Genomic DNA, 14,138 nt, shown 5'->3' with positions numbered 1-14,138 from the left:
GGGATGGTGCGGTGGTTTTAGGATGATTCAAGTGCATTTCTGTTCTTACATTGTAATATATAATAAAGTAATTATACAACTCACCATAACGTAGAATCAGTGGGAACCCTGAGCTTGTTTTCCTGCAACTAGACGGTCCCATCTGGGGATGATGGGAGACAGTGACATCATCAGACATTAGAATCTCATGAGGAGCGCACAACCTAGATCCCCCACATGCGTGGTTCACAATAGGGTTCTCACTTCTATGAGAATCTAATGCCGCTACTGCTCTGACAGGAGGCTGAGCTCAGGCGGCAATGCAAGTGATGGGGAGCCACTGTAAATACAGATGAAGATTTGCTCTCCTGCCACTCAACTCCTGCTCTGTGACCCAGTTCCTAACAGGTCACAGACCAGCACCAGTCCGTGGCCCGAAGGTTGGGGACCTCTGCTTTACTAGGTTTTGTTTTTGATAAGGCAAGGTCCTTGCTTATCCCCAGTCTTTGGGGTCTGGTGCTTATGAGAATGATGGTAGCCATTCCCCCACTGAACATGCTAGAGCATTCTATATACTTTTGAATCAGCACAAACTAGGCACATCCTATTCCTGTCAAACATATCACCTCCCTGTGTCTCATCTGAGCTGGAAACTCTTCACTGCCAAGTTTGGCGCCAGGTCCTGTTGATCCAGCCATTGAAACTGTCTACCAGGATGTTCCTGTTTACAAGGCCAAGGTGATGGACATTGACCTAGCCTTCCCCTCGCGCATTGCTGCCTTGCATTTCCCATCCTGGTGTCCTCTACCCGGAGGGACAGACCCCTGGCCTCTACCAGCAGATTCTGCAGATCAGCGCATTTTCTATGCCTGTGTCATTGTAGACACTGCATGTGGAATGAAGTTTTTTAACTGCTCCAATCCCTCAAAACCACAAGAATGCAGTGTGAAATACCATAAAGAATGCCAGACAGGCCCCTGAAGACCTGAACCCAGCTGAGAGGGCTGCTAGCTCACGTGTGACATTATGCACGTTGTTGCTCTACTCTGATCCCTGTTCCTTGTCTGTCAAATGATGGGGCTGTGCTACAATCTCTGCAGCCTTTTCAGTTTTGAGACTCCACTGTTCTCAAACACCTGTAACTCCTTGGAGCCAGAGCCAGAGGGATCAGGAGGCATAAAACAGCAGCTAGGGCCAAGAAGCCAGAGCGCGGAGGCGGACTATCATGCATGACATTTTATCATGTCGGGGCAATTCCGTCATCTTCAGTGACCCCACCCCTCCAGTGCCTGGCCAGCCTGGTTGGTCGAAACAGGCCCCAAAACAGCCTCCTTGCCTTTGGTCCCCTCACCACTCCAGTTACAGTGTTTCCAGATGGGTCCTAGGTACCCATCTGATTCTAATTTCCCCAAATGTGTTGTAATCATTGCAGTTAGGTTTACATGTGCAATATGCCAGGTACTTGATAGGCATTTTCTTTTTTGTTTGTTTGTTTTGTTTTTTTGAGACAGAGTCTCACTCTGTTTCCCAGGCTGGAATGCAGTGGCGTGATCTCGACTCACTGCAACCTCCGCCTCCCAGGTTTAAGCGATTCATCCACCTCAGCCTCCTGAGTAGCTGGGACTACAGGCACACGCCACAACACTTGGTTGATTTGTGTATTTTTAGTAGAGACAGGGTTTCACCATGTTGGCCAGGCTGGTCTCGAACTCCTGACCTCAGGTGATCTGCCCGCCTCAGCCTCCCAAAGTGCTGGGATTACAGGCGTGAGCCACTGCGCCCAGCCAGGCATTTTCAGTGCTCACAACAACTTTATGAGGTGTAGGTACTCATTTATGCCTATGAGGACACTGAAATTTGTGGAGAGCAGCATTTGTTCCAGGTCACACAGCTGGAAAGAGGCAGAGCTGATATTCAAACCCAAGTTTGTCCCTCAAGCCAACACCCCACACTGCTTTGGGAGTGAACATAGTGTCTTGAGGCTTGCAGGGTAGGTCACAGACACCAGAGCAGTGTCTTTGGTGCTGGGGATGAAATATTTGTTGGCATTTACTGGGTGCCAGTCCCCTCACTAAGCACTTGTATTATGTCCCCAACATGGGATTCTGCAAAGTAGAAATTTTAGGTCTCACAGGTGAAGGATCAAGCTCAGAGAGGTTCACTTGCCCAAGGTCTCATGACTACAAAGTGGCAGAGCAGCCAGGATTTGAACCCTGGTAGCCTGGTGCCAGAGCCCACCCTGTTAATCACAAGTAGAGAGGTTCTTGATATTCTGATCCCATTCATTATGAGGGAGAAAATGTTTCTCTGCTGACAAACTGTTAAGTGGAAATTTACCCTCATTTCTCCTGAGCCTTATGTCACTTAAAATCACGTATTCAACAAACAAATGCCTTCTAAGTACTGAGCACTGTGCATGACGGTTTTATTGTGATGTGTCTTATTTTTACGACAATTTAGTGTCATGAGTGATATGCTAGAGGTGTGTCTAGGGTGTGGCTTGTCACTTATTAGCTGTGTAACCTTAGGCAAACTTCTTAACCTCTCTGTTTTCTCATCTGGGAAATGGGAGTGATGGTGCGTGTCGGCTCTGATGTGTGTAGGTGCTTCACAAGTTGCTGAAGTGTGAAGGACAGGCAGGCATCACAAAGCAAGCAATGGCTAGAAGCTGACTCCTGATAGACCTCAGTCTCCTGGGTGAGGAAGGTGGTGGAGGTGGTCTTGGGACTTTGGGCCAAGTGGCAGAGTGGTGGGACTGGGAATTTTAGGCCAGGGTGCTTTTCCTCAGCAGAGCTCGAGCCATCCACTCAGGTCTTGCAGGCCAAGCAGGCTAGAAGGGCAAAGGGTAACAGGAGTGAGGAGGGAAATGAAATGCAGACCATAGAATCTAGGCAGATGGGGAGGGGCGTTAGGGTGGGAAGGGGCTGAGAAGGAGGGTGGACTGAGGACTGGAGGGCAAGGAACTGTCACAGTGAAGAAGAGTTCCAGAATGGGAAAGAGCACGTGGGTAGGCAGGGGAGCCTGTGTCTGGATGCTGAAGGCCCAGGGCTCAGCCGAAGTGGATCGAGAGCATAAGCCGGGGCCAAAGCCCTTCATGAAGGCAGGTGGGGTCCCCTCTCCCGGTGGGGCTCCTTTCCTTGCTGTAGCCTCAGGAACTCAGCCCACTCCTTTGGGAGCAGTGAGGGCAGCCACTTCCCATCCCGACCCAGCTTCATGTCCCTGGGGCCCCACATGACTAGACAGACTTCATTGGTTTCAAGGTTTTCAGTCAATTTCTGCAAGGAAACACACACAAGCAGATGTGCCAGATTCCTAAAAGTGCTCACAGTTTCTTGCTGACAGGTTGTTCCCTTCTCAGAAGGCAAACATTAGCACCAAACGGCTTCTGCCCTTTGCTTTTATTACCCTCAGCATGAGGCCCAGTTAAGACTAACACCTCCTCCTCCCACCCAGTTCTGCTTATAGGGGCCCTTATGGTCTGAAGCCCCTTCCACCGGGAGGAGAGTGCAGCAGACACCTGTTGCATGGGGCCTCTTGTGCTGTGCCGTAAGGGCCACGTGGGTGTAGACAGGTTGGATGACCCAAGAACACAAGAGGTGAAGAAAAGACACTAGTGTGTGGTGCTAGTCTAGAAGCAGTGGCAACTGGGGAGGCTCAATGCCGGGCCAACCCCTGCCTCTGCCCACAGCATCCCTGCATGTTCCCCCTAACTGAAGTGCATGGGTCCAAATGGGCAGCCTCCTTACTGAGCCACATCCACAAGAAGGAGCGAGGGTGTCATTCGGCTGGCAGGTGGAGGCAGCCACAGTTGAGATGGTCACGTTCAACCCGGACCCCGGGTTCCAGAGGGCACAAGGGGGAAGGCATAGCGAGGTAGCACCCAACAAACAGGGACCAAGATGGCTACTCAGTGCCATGCTTCATCGGGGATTCCTTCCCTAATTCCCTGGTCACATCAAACCAATTCATCCTTTTTCAGGGATGTGAAAATCTGGGAAATACTATTTTAGGTCAGAGTGGTTTCAGTTTTTATGTATTTGTCAATCAAATGTGGTTTTTACAGGTTTGTTTGTAATTCCTATGTTCCGTGCACCTGCACTGAACTGAGTATATCCTGGAAGGAAAATAAGTCATTTGGGTTTCTGGATTAGGAGTATCATCTTATAGCGAGTCCACCAGGCAGAATGAAAAGACAGGAGACGGGTTATTCATATGCTGCTTTATTTCTGTAAGGATACACTGAAACGTTAGATGATAATAGCTAATGACAGAATGTAGAAATGAGGCATCAGCTTCTCTAACCACTCCTACAAGAATGTTAGTATGTATTGTCATTACATGTTTACTTTTGATATTGTCTCATTATACTATGTCATATAATAATGTAGAATACAGTAAGTAGGTGATCCTGCATTTCAGGTAAGCGGTAGGTGGAAATCCAGATTTCCTCTTGAGGAAAAGTCCTAGGAATCACAAGAGAAGGGACGTTGCAGTCCTCATTAACACATGGACAAAGAGCAGACAACTACTACTTTACAAGGGATTCAACTCGTCACTGTTGTGAAATGTCATATCCATGTTGATGGCAGCCCTGGCGCCTGCTCAACTCCCCCTCTAGAGTTTTGCGGTTACTTCTGTAGGATGAATTTCAACACTGCAGGAATATCTGAGGGGGCTAAAATATTTTCATGCAAGTTTCCAAACCCATAAACTATTTTGCTATCAATTAAAAATGTTAATTAAAAACAATAAAAAGGACAGCAGGGTTAGTTTTGTTAAGCTTCCAGAAGTATTCATTGTGACAATGTTCCTCTGAAACAGGCTCGTTTTCTCAGGTCTGTCTACACTTCCCAAATCACCTGCATGTTCCATGCTTTAAAGTAGGAACGCTCAGAAAACATGCCACACAGGGAAACCAAACGTTAGTACGGGGAAAGGTCAGTTTAGAATTACAGCTAAGTTCAAATGTTAATTTTCTGGAAATTCGTGTTAGTCATTTGAAAGCACAAAAGAACAGAAGGAAGGGCAGAGTTCTGATGAGGAAGTTAAACCATGCATGTCAGTAAGTTCTTTTCCTGCTCACAGAAGAGGGTGAGCAGTGAGTTGGAGCAGCCGCTGCAACTCTTGCATGTCGTGTGTCTACACGGTGGGTCCCAGCTGAGGCACAAGAGGCACCTCAGTGGGGGCTTTATCTCCTATGCTTCTTGCTTACATCACTAAGTGGCTAAATGATTAGCACTTCTCTGCTCTATGAGAAACATGCAGAAGAGTCAATCTACCTAAGTTTTCAATTTTAAATTGCAGTCAGACAGAAATTCACTTTGCTGCAGGGTTGCTTTTTACTAAATGCTAATATGATCACTGTGTGCCCTTATTTGAGTAATACTGTAAAATGGGAGAAAAGACGGAAGGAGAACTTTAAAGAGGGGAAGGACCACTCTTCCCCTATTGATGGTATAGGGCAGAAAGTAAGGACACAAAGAACGAGATTCAAATGCCATTTTACAGGACAGGAGCCCCTGTCAGTTTACAGCTTTTTGGCACAGTCGGGGCAATACACTTGCTCCTGGTGGAAAACAAAGCGCTTGTTGGCCAGATTCACGGAGCATTTTTTGCAGTGGAAGCAGTAGTCGTGCCAGGATTGTCCTTCATAGGCCACCACACTGGAGCCTTTACCAAACCCTGGGGAAAAAAAAGAAAAAAAAAAAAAAAAGAAAGAAAGAAAACAAGAAAAACAGCTGAATGAATACAGGTGAGGAAGCCACGATTCAGAGAGATAAAATGACGACCTGCCCCACTCACAGACTGACAAGCACGCAAGAGCCAGTGTCTGCCTGGCTCCCAGACCCCCTCCTCCACTCCATCGTGCACAGTCCCCCACGCCGCCATTGTCCCCCATGCCGCCGCAACCCTGCTATGGCTCTCAAAGACCTGAGAAGATGCCGGAGCCCGGCCAAGGGCTTCCCTGATGTAACGACCCCACACGTTCCCATGCCACCGCGCTATTGCCCTGTGACGCGCACCGACCTCCCAGCATAACCAGTTTCTTTGATTTAGGTCAGGGCCATGACATCAAAGTGGCCACCAGGAGGCAAACTTGGGCTGTTCGTAGGGTGTGCACTTACCGGGCCTCGAGGAGCTGCTAAGCTTCGATTTTTTCTATAAAGAACCACCACCCACGAGGGACAAGTCCTCTCTCCACCCGGATGCCTGCCCCGGAGGTTGGCGCTGGGAAACAGGGTGAGAGGCAAGCGTTTCCCGTGGCACACTGGGGGCTTCCTAGCTTTAGAGACTGGGTGGCTCACTCTTGACACAGTCCTTTTCCCTGAGGATGGCAAAAGTCTTCTCAAATGTACATTTCAAGGCTCCCCGGGAAGATGGGAAAATTGGAGGCAAGGGAAAGGGCCCAGGGCACGTGGATCGCGGCCGCGAGATGAGGAATGAAGTGATTAGCTTTGCTGATCGCAAAAACAAATAAACAGCAAACCAAAAAACAAAACAAAAAAAAAGAAACCCTGCCAACAGGCATCTCTGAACTAGCCTTCAAATATGGGGTATGACAATCCCAGATTATCACTCTTCGGCCTCCCTTCCCCCTTTCCCTTCCCCACCTCCCCCACCCCCCTTCTTTCTACCCTCCTCCCACCCCTCCCTGCAGAATCCCCCTGCAAAGTGGCAGTGCCTGCCGGTGTTGGCCGGCAGGTGTCAGGCTTGTGAACTTCCGGCATTGTTAGTCAACAGTCAGGAAGTGTTGTGTATTGCAAAGGCTAACCTGGCCTGGGGACGAATCCAAACTCTTGGGGGGCCTTTGGGACCACAATAGCAGGGGAGAAGGGCATACTCTGGGGGCCTTTGTGGATGAAACCGACGACAGGAAAATGAGAGATGGTTACCATGCGCAAAACCTAGCCTGGCAGACTTAGCAAGGACTCTTTAGCCTACCAGTGATGGGGTTCTTGCATCCAGCACACTTCTTGGCCACAAAGTTCTTGTAGCAATCCACGCAGTAATACTGGTCCTCCACAGCGGTGAAACGCTGCCCAGCCAGCTTCTTAGAGCAGGTAACACACACAAAGCAATCGGCATGCCAGGGCTGATCCTGGTAAGTGATTCCTCCAGATGTGATGGCCTAGACCAGGGAGTGTAGCACCGGATTCAGATTCAACAACCATTTTGTTGAATGCCTACTGCGTGCCAGGCACTGTGCTGGGCGCTTTGGTATACAATATCTCATTTAATCTCCACAACGGCCATGGGAGGCAGGGGCTATTATTATCCCCACTTTACAGATGAAGACACCAAGGCTCGGAGAAAGTGAGCCCCTATGTGAGGTTACACAACCCCTTAGTGGTGGAGGCAGGCCTCTGGAGCCAGGGCTGCCCAGCTTAGCATGCCGTACGGGCTACCCACACCACCGGGCTGAGGATGCATACCGACAGCCCAAGACTTGGCTTCGGCACTGCTTCCTAATCCACGATCTCCTCATCTGTAAAACGGGAATAATAATTCCTACGTCACAGGGCTGTCATGAGGATGGAATGGGATAGTGTGTGTGGAAGTGCTCTGCAAACTGTCAAACACTTCTAGAAACAACGGTCAATGCAGAACTCCCTTGAAAGCATACCTTGTTGCACTTCACGCAATGCTTGGCAAACTTGGTCTCATGGCAAGTCACGCAGTAGAAGTCCTCCCCTTTAGGGAAGAAGCTTCCAGTCCCGATGACTTGCTTGCAGTTACTACAGGTGAAGCAGTCTTTGTGCCAGACGGTCCCCTTGTACTCCACGTTTTGATCTCCTGCAGGGGGAAGCAATTGGATAGCCCCACTGACAGGCTCTGCAGGGGGCTGCATCCACTCAGCTCCCCTCCCCAGGCCCTCCAGAGGTGAGGGGATGCAGGCCCTGCAGTTACTGGCCTCACACCTCCAACTAACCTACCTGTGTTCTACTTATGCTTGTGCCAACCCAGGATTTCTGTCATGGGTGGGGACCCCAGCATTATTGTTTTAGGATCCGGTGCCTGAATGCCCCACTCCCCCACCTCTATACCCTGCGTGCACTTAGACATTAAATCAGGGACTACATGGCCCAGAATGACACCCTGAGGAAGAAGCATGCTTTCATCACTTACTACGCCCAAATGAGAAAGCGCTACATACTGTTCACTTCATTCTCTTGCCACAGGCTGTTCTCGCCAGTGTTCTTTAGTCTCCGAGTGTGTGCGTGTGTGCGAGCATATATGTGTACGCATATATACGTGTATGTATATGTGTACATATATATGCTAATATCTCAAAGCAGCTCAGAGCAACGTTAGCCCCACCGTGTTAAGCAAGCCCACATCACGTCTGCCCTCAGGGCCTCCTCCCTGGGAACCCGGGGTGGGAAGGAGGCAGTACCTGCCACAATGGCCTTGAAGCACCCCTTGCACTTGGGGGAGTCCTCCCGAGTGGTGCACTTGTTGCACAGGATCTTGTTGTCCTTGGCCACAAAGGTCTCATTGGCCAAGGGGTGAAGGCACTTGGCACAGCGGAAGCAGGTGTCGTGCCAGAAGCGGTTCTTATAGTGCACCTCCTGGAAACCAAGCAGACAGGGTGGGCCACATGAGGGGTGCTGGGGGTGGCAGCAGGAGCCCTCCCATAAGGCTGATTTCCCTGGGACTGACCACCGAGATGACACAGTCCCTTACACCTAGGGACTGCCCCACAGTGACTGTTCTTATGAGTGATAGGAGGGACGCTGAGATGAGGATAAAAATCTCACAATTCTTGAAATATTTAGAATGCAATCAGAAGAGCTGGCAATGGCCTTGTCACCCATCCAGTCAAGCCCCACATTAAACAGCTTGGGCCACTGTGGCCTGGGGAGTGGAGGAGGCTTCCTTGAGGCCTCAAGGTGGCTGCAGTGATGCTGGGAAATCCTAACGGCCAGCTGCTGCTGCCATGATTGTGGGTAAAGGACACTCTGAAGCCCAGCCCTTCCCACTGGCACGTGGGGATGCCCATTACCTTGGAGTCCGCACCGATGGGCTTGCGGCATTCCACACAGGTGTTGGCACAGAACTTGTCAAAGCATTTCAGGCAGCAGTGGTGGCCATCCTTTTGCACATACTTCTTCCCCTGCAAGGGGTCCCTGCAGTAGTGGCAGTCAAACTTCTCCGCCATGGTGCCCACCTTATAGCTGGAGGGACCTGCGGGGGCAAGCAGGCAGGACAAATGACCACTGGAAATGCCCCAGCACCCTGAGCAGTGGCTCCCAGAGGCACCTGCGCAATGCTACCTTGGAGTTCATGGGTCTGGGGACCAGGACCCAGCTTTCCCTTCAGCCCAGCTGACGACCAGGCACCAAGACAACAGATACTTCACTGTGATTCCAGGAACAAAAGTGCCCCGCGGGGCCAGAAGGCCGATGGCTAGTGATTCCCTTGGGGAGATGATAGAAGCCCCTGCTCAGATATACCAACTGTGCTGATTCACAAAAGACACGGAGCGGGGCAAGTGGAACAGAGCCTGTGTTGGCCGAGTCACCGGATAGGGGACAGGATGCTGGGAGGTATAGGCTGAGCAGTCCTATCGTGCTATTGAGCAGTGACCCAATGGAGTGGAGGGGGTGTGATGGGGCAGGCAAGAAGCAGTTGTTTTATACAAAGGAAGAGTGTGGGGCAGAGGCTCAAAGGGGTACAGAAAAGCAGGAGCCCCGCCTGCAGGCAGCAGCTTCTCTAAGACCACCATGTGGTCATCAAGAAGCCTCTCGGCCCGCTTTCAGCTCTTCCTCCGTCACTTTTTAGGGAGGGTAGTATCCTCTGGAGGCCTCCCGTTCCTCCTATCTATAACATTCTATTCATCAGAATAGAAACTGACAGCTCATTCTATACCACACCAGGCACCTAAGCAATCCTTGTTAATTTGTTTAACGTGTTTAAATTTACTTGCAATCTAGCAGAAAAGTGTTAAATCCCTGAATAGATCCTAAAGAGTTTTGTCCAAGACAGTTTACTGACTTTTGAGGGCAGAGCAATATAGCGCAAGAGAGGACTTACATAAACGGCACTGTCAATTGGCACAGGCAAGTTTGGCAACCTTGAATTATTTGTCATAGTCACGGGTGGCTTTGTGACCAAAATCAAACCCCCGCTTGAGTCAAGCAAGTGAGAATCAATATGCTCACAGAAGTGTAACCAGTAGTACCATTTGGGATATTTGCTGTCTTAAAAATTATAATCTTAAAATAGAGTCTGGAAAAAATTATTCCAAGAATCCCTTCCACTCCCTCCGTATGAACAGCCCATTTTCCCTCCCTGGTCCCCTCCCTGGCTGTGGCCCTAGACAACACGCCTGCAATCCCAAGCATTACTGAAGCACTCTGCGGCTCCCTTTGCCAAGGCATTTCCTATAGAATCCTGCCACCAAAAAGGTACCAAATATGAGTTTCTATTAGCTTTCAACTTCTTTAAACACATGCTAATTTGTTCCTCTCCCCCTGAAAAAGAAATTTACACGGGTAAATAGATAGCAATTATTTCATTTGCACAGGAAACACGAGAATTGAGACTATTTTCTAAAACTATCCACAAACATGGTTATTGTGCTAGCAAACATCCAGTGTAATTTAGAGAGAAAGAATGAGAGAAAATAAATGAGCAGTTGCCCGGTACTCACCGCAGCTCTTCTACTAACTGAAAGCCCCAAACTCTCACTTTGGGTTCCATTCCCAGGTTTTTTTTTTTATACAAACACATGTCCAAGTTATTTGGATCCTGTTGCCATGAGCAACCAAACAGCAGAGAGTGAGCTAAGGAAACCACACCCTGGGTTTGAGAAGCCGCCTGGGCAAAGGCTGTTGAACTCTCACTCAGAACCAAGCCTCCAAACAAAGGAAATCAGGCCACTGGACAAGCCACAGGGCCTTCTGCCTCCTGCTGACACACAGACCCCCCTCATCTCCAAGGAGCTGGCGGATGAAGCAGATGAGTGACATTCTTGTGCGAGGACAGTTGCTTAGGACAGTTGTGTCACAATTAAGAGACTTAGCAAGACCAGAGAATGGTTCTTACTTGAACTTTTCTATAAAAAGCAAACTGTGATGTTCCTTTATATAATGGGTTAGAAACAAAAACTAGAAACGCAATGGACACAGGGTCTATCTCCTTGAACTATGTACTGTTTAGGTAAGGCAGCTTTTAAACTGCTTTTAGCCTCTGTGTCTATAGAGAAAAGTACCTGTCACAGTGACAGCATATGGAAAATCACTCTCCTTAATCCATTCTTGCTGGTCTTTCCAGTATCACATAGAAGCCTCGTCTTAGCTTTGCCATACTGATAATATTGTGCCGTCAACAAAGACTTGCTTTCTTGTTAAGGGCTGAGTTGAGTTGAAAAACCAAATAAATCTCCAGTAACAGCAAGTGGCAAGAAATAAATTATCAGTTGCTCCTAAATGCCACTTGGCAGGAAAACAGAATTTGTAAGATTAGATAGCACTGGCTTCCTGCATGGCTAGTAACCATTGCTGGTTTAGCCTTTCAGAGACTATCTTCTGGACCATATTTGAAAATCCCTCATTCTCTCTTACCAAGGTCTCTCTATTTAGTATACAACTTTGAACCTACTCGTTTTAGTATCACTTGCTTTTGATACCTTTATCAGCAGAAATTGATTCCAAATATTTCTACGTTAAAGTACTATATAAAGTTCCACCTAAGGTGAGTCAAACCTCTTAGTATTTGAGTCCTAGCTTTATGGCAAAAAATATAGGTTAACTAGTATCATACACAAAAGAAAAAACACTAGAAAACACAATGAATGCCATTTAGAAGTAGACGTTTTGAAGAGAAGAAAGACTGTATTATGGTTCAGAGTACCTGAGAGATCTTACCTGCCATGTTTTTCACACTTTAAAACCACACACTTTCAGAACTTTCATATTACCAGTGCAAAGTTCTTCATCGTTTAGTCTCATAGTTCTAGAACATGACTTGCTCAGAGTTCTAAGCATCCAGATGATAAAATAATCCACGACTCACCAGTGAAGACAGAAGTAACAAAGGGTGTTGAAAATGTCAGACAACGAAGTCACTGGCCACTGTATCATTCCTATAGTACATGGTCTTAAACCAAGCCAAAGGAAAATGAAATAAATCAACCCCCAGTTAACAGGATCCATAAGAAGAGTTTCATCTCTTGGTATTTTTGAATCCTAGCTTTAGGCAAGATTTTTTCACTCTGTAGTTTGAAAACTCTAGGGTCATCTTCCACCTTAGATTCCCCACCATTGTATACTTTAACCTACAGTCTGTATCCAGATGGAGAATCATTTCAAAGGGCATATTCTTTTAGAATTGATTTCTACAATTCACTTGAGTCCTTTTAATGTGTGTGGAAACAATTAGTCAAGATAAAATAGGCACTTCTAGGAATGTTGGACTTGTTGCGTAATAGGTAAACAGGCTAGAAATACTTAAAGTATGTTAACAATGTCCATGTCAAATTCATGAACTTTCGTACTTGTTTTGCAATAAATCAAATTAAGTGGAATTCTGGGCAACCCGAATTAGCTTACGTCATGTACTTCTATTATGATTATTTGTTACAAAACGATTTCAAACCCTCATGCACGCAGTGCACTCAGGATGAAGTTGGAGGAGATACTGATCACATCACAATTTTGTATAAAATAGGAATGATGTGCTGATGTGCACAAGACCAAAACCACTCTAAAAAGTCAGCTTATAAATGACAATGCTGAGACACATATGCAAAGATCCTGAGTGTGGGCCCCCTAAGAGTCTGAGCTACTGTCAAGCTTTGACTTCATGAGGAGAGAAAAGCTCGCACTTTCTTTTCTTTTTTTTTTTTTTTGAGACGGAGTCTCGCTCTGTCACCAGGCTGGAGTGCAGTGGCACAATCTCGGCTCACTGTAACCTCTGCCTCCTGGGTTCAAGTGATTCTCCTGCCTCAGCCTCCTGAGTAGCTGGAACTACAGGCAAGTGCCACCACACCCAGCTAATTTTTGTATTTTCAGTAGAGACGGCGTTTCACCATGTTGGCCAGGATGGTCTCAATCTCCTGACCTCGTGATCCACCCGCCTTGGCCTCCCAAAGTGCATTTACAGGCATGAGCCACCGCACCCGGCCCAGCATGCACTTTCTTTTTTGTTAGGAATGAGAGAATAGGGAAAAATAAAGATAACATTTTACCTCTTTGTTGTTGTTGTTGTTGTTGAGACAGGGTCTCACTCTGTCACCCAGGCTGAAGTGCAGTGGTGTAGTCTTGGCTCACTGCAACCTCCACCTCCTGGGTTTAAGCAATTCTCCTACCTTAGCTTCCTGAGTAGCTAGGACTATAGGTGAATGCCACCACACCTGGCTAATTTTTGTATTTTTAGTAGAGACAGGGTTTCGCCATGTCAGCCAGGCTGGTCTCGAACTCCTGACCTCAAGTGATCTGCCCACCTTGGCCTCCCAAACTGTTGGGATTGCAGGCGTGAGCCACTATGCCCGGCCAGCATTTTACCTCTTCTTTTGGGCTCTCTTTAACCTTACAGAATTACATGTACTTAGGCATTTATCTCTTAGGGAATAATTTTTTATCCCCTTAGCTGTTTCTAAGTACATGAAATGTGAAGGCTTTTAATCTTCGAAAACTTCTAGATACGTTTGCCTTGACCTATTGCTGTTATCTGGGAATGGGCGTGTCAGCCATCACTGAATGAAACATTTGCTACGTATCATCACAATGCTTCTTCCCTTACCACCTGTCTTTGTGGAGGGCATGTTTGGGCAGCCCTTGGGCAGCTCTTTGACTAATTTTAATGTCTCGGTGTAGCCCTCATCTGTACATAGTAGGGATGCTAGAGTAGGTATTAGATATGAGCAAGGCAAGAGAGGGCGCCCCCTGAACCAGGAATGTCAGGCAGCCATCAGGTGAAGGTCAGATGGTTGTTAAACTATCTCGCTCTAAAACAATAATTGGTTGCAGCTGGCACGAAGGAAACACGGTCCCTAACAGACAGAAACACCTGAAACTGATGATCAGCCGCGTCCCCATGAGATCTAAGGAGTTGGGTGAGTGGGCTCAAGCATGTGCACTAAGAGGCAAAATGGCGGCATTTAACTGGTGTAAGACCTACGTCTGGGAATGCTCCACTGCTAAGGGAAAAAAATC

At 47.7% G+C, this 14,138-nt stretch overlaps 1 protein-coding gene across 14 annotated transcripts in view; it reads right to left on the bottom strand.

Annotated features, from left to right (window-relative positions):
- Window positions 1-4,183: 4,183 nt before the first annotated feature.
- Window positions 4,184-14,138, bottom strand: part of FHL1 (four and a half LIM domains 1) — a 71,170-nt gene continuing 61,215 nt past the window's right edge. For 6 of the 14 annotated variants that reach the window (XM_065538120.1, XM_015443898.3, XM_005594686.5 and 3 more), the window contains 6 exons: window positions 8,984-9,165; window positions 8,375-8,549; window positions 7,604-7,773; window positions 6,922-7,108; window positions 6,105-6,304; window positions 4,184-5,661 (listed from right to left, as the gene is read on the bottom strand). In XM_065538120.1, the coding sequence (XP_065394192.1) occupies window positions 5,578-5,661; window positions 6,105-6,304; window positions 6,922-7,108; window positions 7,604-7,773; window positions 8,375-8,549; window positions 8,984-9,139 (972 nt within the window). In that variant the 5' untranslated portion in view covers window positions 9,140-9,165 and the 3' untranslated portion in view covers window positions 4,184-5,577. Of the gene's footprint in view, window positions 5,662-6,104; window positions 6,305-6,921; window positions 7,109-7,603; window positions 7,774-8,374; window positions 8,550-8,983; window positions 9,166-10,633; window positions 10,675-14,138 lie in introns of those variants that run through there. The other 8 variants (XM_065538124.1, XM_015443902.3, XM_005594693.5 and 5 more) reach the window with 3 other exon arrangements.

Source organism: Macaca fascicularis, chromosome X (genome assembly GCF_037993035.2).
Source record: "Macaca fascicularis isolate 582-1 chromosome X, T2T-MFA8v1.1".
Taxonomy (NCBI): Eukaryota; Metazoa; Chordata; class Mammalia; order Primates; family Cercopithecidae; genus Macaca; species Macaca fascicularis.
The sequence above is the reverse complement of the archived record's forward strand: the minus strand, read 5'-3'. Positions and strand labels throughout refer to the sequence as shown.